Source organism: Penicillium psychrosexuale, assembly GCF_028828465.1.
Source record: "Penicillium psychrosexuale strain IBT 29551 chromosome Unknown utg000004l, whole genome shotgun sequence".
Taxonomy (NCBI): Eukaryota; Fungi; Ascomycota; class Eurotiomycetes; order Eurotiales; family Aspergillaceae; genus Penicillium; species Penicillium psychrosexuale.
Window position 1 is genome coordinate 2,685,808 of NW_026643189.1, and position 14,716 is coordinate 2,700,523.

Below are 14,716 nucleotides of genomic sequence, written 5' to 3' on the forward strand. Positions count from 1 at the left end.
GAAACGGATTTGTATTGTTCCTATCTCTTGTACCAAATTACAGATGAGATATCCAAATATGACACCAGTTGCAATATTGAGATAGGTCGTGTCTCTCATAAACAAGTAGGATAAGCTCCCCTGACTCGGATTAAACATAACAACAAATATAGGGAACAGCATTGAGATATTTCTACGATGAGACCTTAGCAGAGAACTTAGCCGCCGCAGTATCGAAAAACTCGCTCTTCTCCTGGATATCGGTGAGAAGGGGGTGCGCGGGCTGGACCTGCTGTAGCCGGCTAGACGAGGTAAAGTTAGCATCGAGTTCATTGTCTCCTTCTCCGATGGGATGACATACAACTCCAGGTCCTCGGTCTGCTTGCCAGCCAACACATTCAAAACAATGCTATTGGCAATCAACTCCACGTCGGTAGGGTATGTCTCAAGGGCAGCGGTGAGGGCAGCCTCAGCCTCAGGAAGACGACCCAGGTGGATCTCAGCGATGGCCTGACCAACGATAGATAGCGGTGCGGAGGTACCGGGTGCGGATGCGAGCTCCTCGAAGACGTAGAAAGCAGACTGGTACTTGTCGCCGCCCTGTACAGAAACACAAATCAGCACTCATAGACCATCAACCATCAACCAGAAGATTATGGGTTTATCATCAACATACAACTCTCAAGCCAACCCACGACTCGGCAACGTTGACCAGCAGCGAATCCTGACCCCAGCGCTTGGCAGCCTGAACCTCCTTGAGCGCGAGATCGGTCCGGTTTTGTACGAGGTGGATCTGGACGATGAGGGAGACGCTAGTAGAGATAGAATGTCAGACCAACATGCTCCGTTATATTCACGGCCTACTTGCGACGGGGTCACTCACGCCTCGAGGTTACCCTGGTGCTTGGACAGCAGCGCCAGCGCCTCCTCGCTGTGCCCCTGGGCCTGGAGCACGGTAGCAGCAAGAACCTGCACCGTGTTGTTTTCGGGGTAGTTCTCTGCGAGCTCCTGTGCGAGCTGCAGGGCAGCGTCTGTCTTGCCGGAGGACTGCAGTGCCAGGGCCCTGACGGCAGAGAGGTCAGGGCTGTCCTCTTCGATGGAGGGCTCGGCGAGGCTTTCTTCGAATTGGCCAAGGGCAATCTGGGCGCGGAGTCGGAGGACTTTAGCGGGGAGCTGGTTCTCGGGGGAGAGCGCGGCGGTCTCGAAGTCGATCACATTCTGGTATTGGCCTGAGTGGAAGGCGCTGTGGATGTTGAGGAGCTCTGCGAGGAAGCTGGGTTAGCGTTGATCGGAGCTGTAGAAAGAACTGGAATGCGTACCGCCCTCTGCAGAAAAGGGATCCATGTTGGCTGTCGTGGAAGAATTGGTTCGGGGGAAATGGGTGTTGTTGATGTCCTGGCCGCAGTTGTTCACGGTGGCTTTATGGGGAAGAGGCAACTTTGCCGAGATAACAGGGGCAGGTGGGCCGACCGCTCAATCTTAGATACACATTTCGATCATCTAGTTACACTTCTTCCACTTACTTCAACGACACTTGTTCTACAAATATATGCTTAATTCTATCTTTTCATAATTGAAAGTGAAAAATATATATTTAATTCCGGATGAAAGGCAAAAGAGTACCCCGATTTTGCTTACTGGCACAAGGTGACTTTTCGCCAGCGATAACAGACAATAATATGCATGGGGTCCATGATCTGCCTTAGATCATGTAACAATCTTCTTTTCTTGGAATCACCGAGGAAACTTCTTCTTCAAGGCCCGACATGCTTTGCGGGCCTTGCTTGATACAACTCGCGCAATCACAAGAGCCAACCACTGAGGCTCAGGCTGAGAAGACGACGGTGATGAAGAATGACAGGTGTCTTCGGAGGATCTCCCATACGGTGGTGGTAAGGCTCCACAGAATGGGAGGAATGAGTTTTCGTACTCCAAGTCAGTCAGAGTCCTGACCAGTGATGCCGCGTCCTCTTCTTCAACGCGAAACTCGATGAATCTTCGCCTTTGGCCCTGTTGGTTGAGACAATTGTGCAGCCGACGGAGAGATGACTTGCTGATTAGTCTCGGGACTGGAGGGTCATGTTCCAGCTTCAGCGGACCTAGAGCTCGTAGGTCTAGGGAGGAGGAGGACCGGGGCGATGACTGGGGAGATGGCTGGGGAGATGGCTGTTTTTCGGACCGAAATGTTTCGTCCTGGTGGGCTGTAACCACCTGATGGACTTTGAGTGTCCTGTGAATCATGTTAATGTATATTGGAAGAGATATAGACATAGATGCTTACCTTGGGTCTATGCTCCCGTTGTCTATATATATATGTCCCCAGAAATAGCATGGAGCCAGTTGAAGTCCATTTGCACGGATGCCATCGTGCGATGTTGTATATAGCCCTTGGTGATCTGTGAGGAAGGGTTGGTTCTGGTCTTGTTCCCGTGGGGTGAATCGAGTATTGAATGTACTCTATAGTTGAGGGATACTTGAAGTGGATTCTATACCTGAGGGCTGAATGATGCAAGTGTCAGAGAAGATAGATGAAGAAGTAAGATAAACCAAGCAGAGAGCTGGATTCAAATGGCTGTATATATAGACCGTTATTCGAAAGCTACTAAGCCCTCTTGAGAGCCGACATCGAGTTCCGATCGTAGTTGAAGGTACTTTCCCCAATAGAGGTAAATTAGGGCTACATCCATGGTTGCTAGGCCGAAAGGTATTTCGGCGATGATGGAACGAGCGCCACAAGCATCGCAATAAGTAAAGTACATCTTGAAACCGGGCAGCACCCAGACTGCGGGAAACCTTATATACATCATAATGATGGTAAACGACTGCGGGTGTGAATACAATATATCACCAGGAGTGGAGGCTAGAAACTCAGGGAAATGAATGTGTACAGTTGGGTTTAGGTATCTCTATATAAGTATAATTAATGAGCATAGTCCTAGATAATTAGTGAGTTGTTACTCTAGGTGTGGTTTATTCTTCACTTCTACAGGACATTGCCGTTTAGTAGAGGAGTGCAACAAACTAACTTCATGATGTAACTACTAGTTAACTAGTATGCGTCAATATTTAGTCAGAATAGTGAGTGAATGATCTTTATTTATCCTATATTTGGAAATGAATTTGCTCTGCTGCATAAACCAGATCATCGATCAACCCTGCCATCTGAATTTACCCTCTCGTAGTGTCTTCACGACACCAAGGGGCATAGACTGGCGATTCACGGCATCCAGGCTACCGTAAGTACGGACCATCCCTTCGTGGTAAAACTCCGCCACCCATTTCCAATAAGGTGTCATTGTATTCCAGAAAGCATTTATAGAGCCTTCAGAGGACCTTTGATCAAGGCACTTTTGCTCCCTTACCAAGCTCCAACTCGGATCCACACTCATCTCATCCGGAACCTCGGCTAGTTGCCTGTACACGCCCACAAGAGAAGAGCTAAATGTTTCTGGGTACCGGGTGTAGTCTTCCAGGGACATGAATGATGTGGTTTCGACCCCCCATTTGCTCGAAAATGGGATGCTAGCATCAGCACCGTTCTTTTTGAACTCTTCTTTGTCCCCCTCGTATTCCTTCTCCTCCATCAGCGAGGCCTTGTGGAATAGCTTCTGGGGAGTTTGTTTCATATTTTCACGCATGGCGAGAAGTCGGACGAAGGGATTGAGAAGACCCAGGCCGCCGAGTTCAACAGGATAATAGAAGAATCCATCTGGAAGATCATGGATATCGAACCGATCTGCGATCACAGTGCGTAGATAGTCGGTGACACCACTGATTTGATTCGACGAGCTTTTATCATCTGAGATTTTGTTGAAGAGTGTGCGCTCGATGCGGCTCAGGGTGGAAATGGCCATGTCGATATGGTCCCGACCAAAGCAAGTGGCTGGCTTTGCAAAGTTGTTGGTAAAGAAGCGGCCGAAGTAGCTGTTCCATGCCTGGACCCAAGCGAACACACTTTTGCAGGCCGAAAGCTGTCGTAAAAGCTCTTCGATGTGTTGGTCGACCTGGGTTTGATCGATTATGAATCTCTCTTTCTCCGCATCCAAAACCAGAAAGCCCCAGCGGATATCACCGGTGGGAAGAGCCGAATCTTTCGGGGTTTTATTCAGGCCCATCTGCACAGTTCCCGTCTTCTCCTGATTGAACTTCAAGTCCATCACCTGAGTGAACTGCTCCATTGCCCCCCATGCCTTGACGCAAGTATTCTCTGCCCCCCAGAACCAGAAGTCATCATGGAGCCGGTACAGAAAGGCGCCGTCTGTAGCTTGATTGACTGCGTAGTCCATACAAAAGAGAACAGATTCTCCGAAGCAATCACTCAGTGTATGACTCATTGGAACGCCACGCTTGCGGGTTTGAACAGAGCCCTCGGCTCCATCTTGGGCAAACTTCAGCGGGGCCTCTAGGAACACAACAAAGAACTTAATCCACAGCTCAGAGACCCCAAAGAACTCCAGCACGGTGAGCATGGTGGTATGGGGAATTGAAGGGCCAAACCACTCAAAGTCCGATCGGATTGCAGTAAAGTCGCCGCGCTGATGCTTATGGATGATGGATTCTGTGATCAGGAGGTGTAAAAGGGAGTGCTTTTTATCCATGGGGTTTTCTGGACTGGAACCCGTAGTGTCATCATACTCCCGAGCGCCTTCGGCGGTTGATGTGGGTAGTTGGCTCATGAAATATTGGTCGGCGTATGTCATCCTTCGAATCTCGTTGAGCTTGCCAGCGTCCGAGTTGGCGTATTGACCAAGGAAGTACTTTCGCATCTCCTTGTGATCGTCTGGGATATCCTCATTCAAGGGCTTCCAGGCGTTCGAGTGTAGGAATGTCTCAAATACATTTCGCAGCTTCACAGCCCACTTAGTCCCGAGGTACTGTAGCAGAAGGGCATCAAGAAGGTCTTCGTCCATGAAAAACCGATATTTACCATTCAGCTGGCGGCGCATCTCAACAGAAACACCATCTGCGGCTCCGCTCCAGGTCCAGCTGTCAAGCGAGGAAATGCGCATGTTGAGCACATCTGCCACTTCCTGGGCAACCTCGTTGTTCCGCATGAACTCTTTCAGAATGGATGTCTTCTCATCGCTAAGAAGATCGGACTTGAGAAGTGCGCGAGAGACCCACTTGAGTTCCTCTACATTGAACCAGTTATTCTTTGAGGATAATTCTGTCCCAAACAACTGGATACTTGCTCGGAGATCCATGAGTGCCTGTCGAGAAAGGTTGGTTTGTGTGAAAAGATCATCAAGGTAGGACCGAATTGCATCTTCATTGACATGTGTCGCAGCAGTAAAAGTCAAGGACTCCCAAGTCGCGCGTTGCTCAGGCATTTCCGCCCGCACAATGTTGTCGGAGCTCGAGCCGGAGCTCGTGGATTTGGAAATGATGCTTCCATCCAAGTCCGACAGCCACTCAGTAACCAAATTGCTGTAAAATGCACTGTGCTCATGCTTTTTCTCGAGGTATTGCAACTCCTTTTCAAGTTGATCGACACGATCCTGTATAGCTGCCGGGGAGATGGAAGGATCGTAGCGACTTTGGAGAAGAAAGCGATGTATGCTTGTATGATCTCCCGGCTGCAAACGACCTACTCGCCAAATAATGACTTTATCTTCCGATTCCTCAGGTGAGGGATCGGCATCTAGATCCAGGTCATGTTCGTCAAGCAAATCCTTGGGGTATCCTTTCAGGCGTGTGAGTCCATACAGCAAGGCCTCAGCACGGGTGCGTAGATCTGGGGCTGCGTTGGCAACTTCAAGGATTCTGGCTTTGCGCCGATCAAATAAGGCGCGTTGCTTGGAGAGTTCATTGATTTTCGTGGCAGTGATAGACTTGAGTGTCTGTGGGAGAGCTCCATTTGTCGTCATTATGTTAAAGCTTTGAGTGATGTGAGAGGAGCGTCCACGTTTTGAGGAAAAAGATTGAGATATTTTGTTTGAATTTGCAAATGGAGCTGATAAAATGAGGTTGAGATGCTGGGGGTCGGAGGGGATTAAATAGCAACGGCAAATTGAATCCACGCTGCAAACAGTATAATGTCCGAAAGAATTAAGTCAATGTTATGACACCAAGGTAAAAAGAAAAGGAGGCGGTACGAGGCGGGCAACGGATTGAGGTTAGCGATGGAAGCTGAACGATTTGAGGCTGAGATCGGATGCCTAATCGGGTATAGCTTCCACAACAGCTGAAGCTGAGAATAACATGATTTAGTTGGCTCCACAATATTCTTTTCAGTAGGAAAAATCGGCTGAATTTGGAAACGGGTTTTCTACGTATAACCAATAGACATCTTTTTCTGGTAATAACAAAAGCGACATCCAACAAGCCGATACAGTTCCAACCACTCATGCAGAGTCAAACCGAGTAGCGAATCCTTCCAGCATACTTTGGATTCTCCCTTTGTGGTACTCGCCAGCAAAAATTGCATTTGCAGACTTAATGCACATTTCCAAGAGATCAGCACGACTCAAGCCGAAATGCTGTGCGGCCAACAAGTACTCGCTCGAGACGGGGCTACAGAAAAATCCCACATCGTCGGTCTGTGCAAATAGATAGTCAGAGAGGAAACAGAACTCCATCTCAGTGGGAAGAACTTACGCAGAGTGCGATAGGGCAGTCCTCGTGTCGCCAATAACCGAAATGGTGATCCAAGAAACTCCCATTAATCATTTTCGCATGTACATTGCAAGAAATACACAATTCCAGACCGAGCTTGCGCCGCGCAATCTCCTTCTTGACCTCGTCAGGCACATGGATGACATGGCCCAATCGATCGGGTTGGAATGAAAGAAGGGTCGACAGCTCGCTCGCAGAAGCCGAGGCTGCTGTCTCAGCAAAATGAATGGTGATTCCTAGCCCATTGGCTTTGGCTTTCGAAAATGATTCTTTGTAGATGCTGACATCGCCTCTGGTTGGGTTGCCGCATATATCCACCCCCACAACCCCGCGCGGCTTGTTTTCGATGGCAAGATTGACGATCTCATCCGCCTCTGCTGCTGTCATACTGCCGCGATCGATGGCTAGAATTAGAAACACAGACATCTGTTGTGTTTTACTTCGGAATTTCTCGATTGTAGCTAGAACTGAGCTGATGTATTGCTCTCGAGTGATACCGGGAGATGCTCTTGGTATGGTCCGTAGCTCAAGGTACACTACTCTGTCTCCAAGAAAGTCCTCCAGGACCGAATTAGTAGCGTATACCAAGCTTTCTAGGTCGTTGCAGAGTTGGTAGGTCAACTTGGAGAATGTGGAGAAGAACCTGAGCCTGGGTTAGCATGGAAAATAATTATTTGCAGCATCGTTCGGTGTGGACACAGACACCTACGTTTCCAGTGTATAATCGACCTTGCCCAGAGGCATCAGTACCAGCGGATCCTCTACATTGAGATCGGGATTGTGCTCTTTTTTGCGTTTCCAAATTTCATGCAGGCATTGGCGACTGATGCTCCCGCTGAGATGAGCGTGAAGCTGGAGTGTGATCGAGTCAGAAAAATCTAGCAGTGGAACGAGGCATCAATCATACCTCAATCTTCGGTAGTGCTTTAGTGAATCTCTGATCAACTGGCTTTGAATCATCCATGGCCTGGTCAACTAATGAGGGATATTAGTAGAAGCGGGGCAGGTGACTTTCTGCCTTCACAACTTCACATGAACACCACCACCTTGCTATCTCACTGGCTATACTATATGGCCCCCACATTCAAGATAACCGGATATAATGCTGATGTGCCAAGCAGATAAACTCGAGCTAATTGCATCGCCCAGAATACGCCGAGGGATTGACATCGCGGCTCTTGATAGGCAGGGACTTGACCTCTTTGCTATGGCGCTACATGACCGACTTTACCTTGAATGAATTGGAACCGGATTTCTAATTCGCGTGGCGTAGCCCTTTGTCTAGTATTTTTGTTTGACAGTTGGTTTGATTCCAAAGCACCATGTGCTCTCTTTGTTCAACAATCATCCTAAAATTCCCTCGAGACAACCATCCTACCAGTTCATCAAGTCTGAAACCGCCTGAAACTACGCAATGGCGAAGATTCTTGTCATTTGACATTGCCAAAAGAATTGTCGAGATGCTATGTCAGGTCGACTTAGATGGCCTGCAGTCGGCCTATTGGCTACGCCGCGGTTTGTTTATTCATTTGCTTGGCGTGGGCGTTGTGTTTGTTTGAGTGTATTACGTGATATACCGAAAGCACGTGATTGCCGTAGGGTACATATCACGTGATGTCTATATTGCCACGTGACTACTACGTAGTATATATCACGTGATCATAACATACTTAAAAGAGTATGGTAAGGGGAAGAGAGAGAGACTGGGCAGGAAATGAGGGATCAACCTGAAAGCCACCTACCGAAGGTTCAGTACTATATGGGGTGGTCATGCTGCCTTATCGCGATCATCTCGAATGAATCGAGGACATGTCACAGTCTACGGAGCTTGAATTATTGCACATCATCATGGTAACTTGGTCTGCTACGTTTTATTTATTGTAGTTTGCTACAGTTTGTCACGAGTCGGTCATAATAAGAACACTGTAGAAGTGGCGGTGTGATGCTTTACAACCAATATCTAGGATGAATGTGGACTTATCATATCCGCGGGATTAACCTGCCTACAACATAGAAGCGGGTTGGGAATCGGAATCAAGTTCACTACGTAGTGCAAGTAACCATTTGCCACAGTATATGCAAGCCGTTAACCCTTGCATGTTCCTAGCGTGCCTTGATGGGGACTTAGATTACACATTCAAGTCATTCAAAATCCGCCTTCTAATTCTACCCCCCGAATATTCCAAGCTCATTAAACTTCATCATGACTGTGTCATCGGTACGCGGCCCGGACGCGGTTGCTGAGCCTCGATCCAGTGGAATAAACGTTATTGTTGTCGGATTAGGAATCGGAGGATTAGCTGCAGCCATTGAATGCCATCGCAAAGGTCATTCGGTGGCAATCATCGAAAAGGCCTCCTCACCACGAGCTCAAGGTATGTCGATCCTGAGATATATCAATCTAGAAAACTTAAAAAACACATCTAATCAGAAAGAAGGTGATTGCATTGGAATTGGAACTAATGCGGCTCGTGTTGTCTCCAAATGGGGGACAAATGGGCATATTCACCGACAGCTCGAGGCCCAGGTCAGCCATGTCCAAGCAGTCGATATACACGACTATGCGGGGAATTTCATCGTGACAAATGCGATGTCTGGGTTCCGAAAGGGCGATGGGTTCTTTTTGAACCGGTGTGACCTGGCGAATATTCTGTATCAGCATACGCAGGAACTTGGGATTGAAGTCCAGTTCAGTGCGCGAGTCTCGGAATACTTCGAGACAGACGAGAGGGCCGGCGTGGTGGTCAACGACCAGAAGGTGTGGGCTGATTGTGTAATCGCTAGCGATGGTGTGCATAGCAAAGCTCGAGGATTTGTGACGGGCAAGGATCCGGCGCCCGTGAGTTCGGGATATGCAGCATTCCGGGCATATTTCGACGCCGATGAGATTGCTTCAGACCCTGAGGCAAACTGGTTGCTTGCCGGTGCAGGAAAAACCGACCAGGCATTAGCATTCGTGGGCAAGGGGTGCGAGTTCACCATGTGCACTGTGAAGCTGGGCAAGGCTGTAATGTGGATCTTTACCCATCTGGACCCCAAGGGCAATGCCCGCGAGTCCTGGACAGCTCCGGCTAATGTACAGGATGTCCTTGACCAGATCAAGGACTGGCCTTGCTGGGATCGGATTGCCCCAATAATCAAGCGGACACCGCCCGGGAAGGCGATCAATTTCCCCCTCCTGACCAGGCCTCCCCTTGAGACATGGCTATCTCCCGCAGGGCGAGTTCTCTTGGTAGGAGATGCTGCCCACCCCTATCTTCCTATGGCTGGACAAGGTGCTAGTCAGGCCATTGAAGATGCGGCTGTGTTGGCAATTTCTCTAGAGCTTGCAGGGAAGAAGAACGTGCCCCTTGGCTTACGGGCTGCGGAAAAGATCAGGTTGATACATCCTTATGAATATCGTGTTGTGTAGGTCACTAATATTTTCGGACAGGCATCAACGAGCCACTCTGATCCAAACCGGTGGCAAGGAGAACCACGATTCATGGCACCAACCAGATTGGGACGCAATAAAAAAGAACCCGGACATGATGAAGACTCCACGGCCAACGTGGATCCTTGGGCACGATTGCCAGTCCTCTGCATACGAGGAATTTCCCATTGCTGTTGAGGCTATATTGTCTCATGAGGAATATGTTCCCGTCAACGTTCCCGCAAAAGGAAAGCACCGGGTGAACGACTTCAAGGGCTTGGAGCAGTCTCTTGGCTCACAGTGGGACACGAAGACGAATTCCTAAGGTAGAAGGGAAGCAGTTCCACTATTTATTATGAATATTATATTTTCCCACGACCCACCTGTCTGCTTCCTTGGCTTCACAACAGTCACGGAGTTTGAGCATTTTCACGAGGCTAGTTAGATATGTGTGGTTTTTGAAGGATATTTTGACAGAAATATGCAGTACGAAAAGTATGATGTGATTTAACAGATATGTAATTCTCTACTAGCTAGGAAATAATCGGAATGATAATTTGAATAATAACAACATCAACTTTTCTGTAGGATTGGTCATCGCGTTTCATCCTCGTTTCACTATAGCCGTCTTACAGCCCTACCTGGAACAGGTATGGGTCTGTTAGGTGTATGTACCTTTTATATGAGTGGGCTATACAAAATATACCTAATTCTGATACTAACTTCCGTTATGTGGGACAGACCCACCCTGACGTTGTATATCATAAAGATGGTTCATCCGCTCACCAAGTCAGCCAGCCTTGAATTTGTAAGGTATCGAGAGTGAAACTGGGAAAAGCACTAGGTATATTAGTTCTCATAGAGCCGCCTGTTCATCTCATTAATTTGTTTCTCATTCAAAACTATCTCCCCTCCCGGCCACGCAAGGTTGCTTACTTTCCTGTCGAATCGAAATGACCAACACGCAGAACCGCATCATCGTCGTGCTTGGGTCTACAGGACACCAAGGCAAAGGCGTAGTGAGTTCGCTTTTGAGTGACGATTCGCGAGAATTGTGGCATGTCCGCGCAGTCACCAGGGATGTCAATTCCGTTTCAGCTCAACGTCTTTTGAATGATTTTCAAACCTCCGACCACCGTCTCAGCCTTACTTCCGCAGATATTTTCGATGTAGAAAGTCTTCAGAACGCTTTCTCTGGGGCTTATGGTGTGTTTGCGGTGACGAACGAGACCAATTCAAGAACGATCGAAAACGAGGATGACCTAAAGCTGGAGCTCGAAAGTGGGAAGAACATTATTTCTGCCGCGAAGATTTGCCGCATTCAGCACTTTGTTTTCAGTAGCTTGCCAGACATGAGACGAGCGACTTCTGGTCGCTTTGACAAACTTTTCCACATGGATCATAAGTTTATCATTGAGCAGTGGGCAAAGCAAGACCTGTCTGCGGTCACTTGCCTTCTTCCTGGTTAGTCTCCCTGCTGACGCCAGGCGTTCATGTGAATTTGTAACCAACCATTCTCTCGAAGGTCTCTTCTTCACCAACCTGGATCGTCCGCAGTACTGTCGAAGAGAAGGTCAGTTCTGACAATGATGTCCCCGTGGAAAATATTTCTAACTAGTATAGCAAATGGGGTGGTTCGCTTTTGTCCCCCGATTCCGTCCACGAAATTAGTTGAGTGGGTTGATCCTGTACATGGTATGGGTATTTTTGCTGCAGGTAAGTTTTGATATCGAATCTTTTGTAGCCGCTTATCAAGGGAGACTTGGTGGGATATCCCACGCCTTGCAAAGGGATACTGGAGAGAACCATGGTCAATGAGAAGTACAAAGCTGAGAGTATCTTTTAGAGGTATTCGCTTTAGGCATTGCGAAAACAAAGAACAAGAATTACGTCGTCTGCAGTCCGAAATTACGGATGGGCGAATTTGCATCCACCTTTACGCGAGTCACTGGCCAGCCAGCGATTTATTCCCCAATCTCGATGGATGAATGGGCTGATTTGGCGTCCAAAGCGGTAGGAGTTGGATTCAAGGAGGATATTCGCCAAATGATGGAATGGATCTCGATAGAGCCAGAGGACAAGATTTGCTACGGGGCTCTTGATCCAGCCGAAGACTCTTCCTGGGAGGAACTCCACCTACGAGCTAGTTCTTTCGAAGATTGGTTAAGACGTTCTGGATGGAGAGGCCCTCCAGAGGGAAAAATCTGATATGCTTTGAGGATGCTCATGTCTGTGATTTAAATATTACCCAACTGTTAGGCCAAATCTCGATGCCAATTATGACATTGCTCTTGGAGCGAAGAGAGAGAAGGGAAGAAGGATAGATTCTCTACAATGATCGAGATCAAGCCATGTGAAGCCTGATAAACCAGGCATCAGCATGTGATCACAACAATTGCAAAGTGGGCTGATCGCTTGGTCGCTATTGACAGACGATGAATGGAATGCTATATTACAGGGGCTATGCTCAACGCATAAATTGTTCAGACTCGTTAGACTTAATTAATTGGCACCCAAACGACATCCTCTGTAGCGAGGTTGATCCACCCAGCTGAGTTCCCCTTCAGATCATCCAATGATACAGGCGAGGCATCTTTCATCTCGATGCGGTAATTCTCAACAATATGGGCCAGGAGGGTTTTCAAAAACAGGTCGGCGAGGTATTTTCCAAGGCATTGTCGCGGGCCAAACCCAAACCGCCACAGCCGGTACCGGAATACAGAGGGATTTTTGGCATCAAGGAATCGGCGTGGATTGAATTGATCGCGGTCATCTCCCCAAGAGGGATCGTCAATGTTCAAGCCGTGAATATCCACTGTGACATTCATGCCTCCAGGTATAACGTACGAGCCCACTTGGCGATCCGTTGGTGGACTTTGCGCGCCAGAGAATGAAGCAATTGGACGTAGACGAGCGGATTCGAGAAGACACGCCATCAAGAGCGTGGATGACTCTGAGATGTACTTATCCCGAATCTCAGGAGAATCATCAGAGGAGTTACTGACAATCTCTTCGCGTAGCTGAGCTTGAGTCTTAGAATGCGTGGCCATGAAGATCAGCACCCAAGAGAGACTGCCAATTGTTACATCGAGGTTGGCGAACAGGATTTCATCCATGGTATCGAGCATTTCTCTCTCTGTGAGTTCCTCGCGCTCGACCGCATCATAATAAGCGCAGACTGGGGGTATTCCATTAAGTTCATGGCGAGCGCGATTGCAAGCCTGTCGGTTGAATTGGTACCAGCGCGAGCGGAAGAGCTTGAGTGTTCGTTTCGAGGCAATTGGCAAGTATCGTCCGATGGAAAGGCGCGAGAGCCCGCCGGCAGTAACGTTTGCCCAGACCCGCTCCCTCTCATCGACGATCTTGAGCATGTTGGCCTCCATGTCTGGCGTCATGTCCCCATACAGGATGTCGCAGAGAACCCAGAATGACAGCAGCCGTAGGTCATCAGCCGGACTGATTGTCAAAACCCCATCTGCGTGGACTTTCGGTGATTCGTGCAGCTCATCAAGGCATTGTTTGACACGCCGTTGCATGAAGGGTAGAAATTCGTCGACTTTGGTTCGATGGAAACTCGATGCAAAGACGTCTCGCACCCGGTTCCAATCTTGCCCACTGAGAAGGCCCACAGCTTTGCCGACAAGCTCACCAAAAAGCCAGCCAGCATCAAAATTGAAGGACTTGACATGTAGGTGGGAGTCTTTGAATACAACGGGCATATGTTCTTGACGGGTAAGGACCCTGCAACTTGTCAGCTCTCTCTGTTCGCTGGAATTTTGGGAGACCGTGTGAAACATACACTTCAGGGGTAGTACCAGCCCAGATACGATATATCTGGCCGAAGCTACTCGCCCATTTGCGAGAGTAAGCTCGGCCCTCCGCAAATTTGACGTTCCCTTGGCCATTTGGAAGTTGGAATGGGCATGTCGGTATTTTTTTGGATTTGTTCAGCGATTTGACTGGGTTTTTCCAGCATAGATACGCCTACCAAGATATCTGTCAATTATCATGATACACAAGAGCAGAAAAGGACTTACGTTGATAGGTGCTGATATGATTGTGTTGAGTGTTTTGGCCAGGTACCCATTCCGCCAGACCAATACGGTGAGCACCAGTATAAGGCTAACATGAACGAGCGACATTTCTTTGGAAGTCACACTCTATTTCAGGGTGGTGGATGGGTATGAAAGCTTTTACCGGCGAGCAGGAAGTCAGGAAATCAAGAAAATCAGGTATCTTTGTGCATGAACATACCACAGCACCAGACCCACCTCCTGCATAGTACTGATAGCTCACAGGTTCCATGTATGTATACGTCGAACTAGCAACTAACTTGCAGCTGAAATATAAGCATGTAAGGAAAAGTGGGCGGGAATGTATAAGATCCATCTAATTGCAGCTTTCTGAGACTTGGTGTGTTTGGTTCGTGTTAACGCAAGGTATGTGGCATCTCCTTATTCTGTCTCGCCTGGTCCAAAAGGTCACAAGGGCGTGGAAAGAATGTAGGGACATTTATGATATTCTATTTGCTAGAGTGCTAAAGTCTAGGATACTACTGGGAAGTCCGGGCCATTGAAACACATTGTCGGGTAACACAGTAAATATGCTATGGATGCGAAGGCCAGAGGCAAAATCAAAGTTTTCGAATCTCAAATCCTCCATCTACTTCAGAAATCTTTCTAGGAAAGGGACTTAATCCACAGGCATACA

The 14,716-nt window shown here is 48.2% G+C and overlaps 7 protein-coding genes across 7 annotated transcripts; 2 read left to right on the top strand and 5 right to left on the bottom strand.

The window, feature by feature from the left end:
- Positions 1 to 172: 172 nt before the first annotated feature.
- N7518_006842 (putative Coatomer subunit epsilon) lies at positions 173 to 1,323 on the bottom strand (the record flags this gene model as incomplete). The annotated part of the gene is made up of 5 exons (XM_057187769.1): positions 173 to 281; positions 341 to 579; positions 656 to 791; positions 863 to 1,241; positions 1,299 to 1,323. 5 exons carry the CDS (start codon positions 1,321 to 1,323, stop codon positions 173 to 175), a joined length of 888 nt encoding a protein of 295 aa, XP_057039472.1.
- Positions 1,324 to 1,713: 390 nt separating this feature from the next.
- Positions 1,714 to 2,436, bottom strand: N7518_006843 (uncharacterized protein; the record flags this gene model as incomplete). Its single annotated transcript, XM_057187770.1, has 2 exons — positions 1,714 to 2,209; positions 2,261 to 2,436. Coding segments are annotated over 2 exons (672 nt in total), but the record flags the coding sequence as incomplete, so codon positions are not given.
- Positions 2,437 to 3,128: 692 nt separating this feature from the next.
- N7518_006844 (uncharacterized protein) lies at positions 3,129 to 5,846 on the bottom strand (the record flags this gene model as incomplete). The annotated part of the gene is made up of 1 exon (XM_057187771.1): positions 3,129 to 5,846. One exon carries the CDS (start codon positions 5,844 to 5,846, stop codon positions 3,129 to 3,131), a length of 2,718 nt encoding a protein of 905 aa, XP_057039474.1.
- A 477-nt stretch (positions 5,847 to 6,323) lies between these two features.
- Positions 6,324 to 7,558, bottom strand: N7518_006845 (putative adenosine deaminase; the record flags this gene model as incomplete). Its single annotated transcript, XM_057187772.1, has 4 exons — positions 6,324 to 6,518; positions 6,577 to 7,237; positions 7,304 to 7,446; positions 7,502 to 7,558. 4 exons carry the CDS (start codon positions 7,556 to 7,558, stop codon positions 6,324 to 6,326), a joined length of 1,056 nt encoding a protein of 351 aa, XP_057039475.1.
- A 1,239-nt stretch (positions 7,559 to 8,797) lies between these two features.
- On the top strand, positions 8,798 to 10,331 carry fqzB (FAD-dependent monooxygenase fmqB; the record flags this gene model as incomplete). Its single annotated transcript, XM_057187773.1, has 3 exons — positions 8,798 to 8,969; positions 9,033 to 9,972; positions 10,028 to 10,331. 3 exons carry the CDS (start codon positions 8,798 to 8,800, stop codon positions 10,329 to 10,331), a joined length of 1,416 nt encoding a protein of 471 aa, XP_057039476.1.
- Positions 10,332 to 10,959: 628 nt separating this feature from the next.
- Positions 10,960 to 12,214, top strand: N7518_006847 (NmrA-like; the record flags this gene model as incomplete). The annotated part of the gene is made up of 4 exons (XM_057187774.1): positions 10,960 to 11,470; positions 11,532 to 11,579; positions 11,630 to 11,722; positions 11,853 to 12,214. The coding sequence occupies 4 exons, from the start codon at positions 10,960 to 10,962 to the stop codon at positions 12,212 to 12,214; spliced, it is 1,014 nt and encodes a 337-aa protein (XP_057039477.1).
- A 290-nt stretch (positions 12,215 to 12,504) lies between these two features.
- Positions 12,505 to 14,148, bottom strand: N7518_006848 (cytochrome P450; the record flags this gene model as incomplete). The annotated part of the gene is made up of 3 exons (XM_057187775.1): positions 12,505 to 13,747; positions 13,806 to 13,990; positions 14,044 to 14,148. The coding sequence occupies 3 exons, from the start codon at positions 14,146 to 14,148 to the stop codon at positions 12,505 to 12,507; spliced, it is 1,533 nt and encodes a 510-aa protein (XP_057039478.1).
- Positions 14,149 to 14,716: the final 568 nt, after the last annotated feature.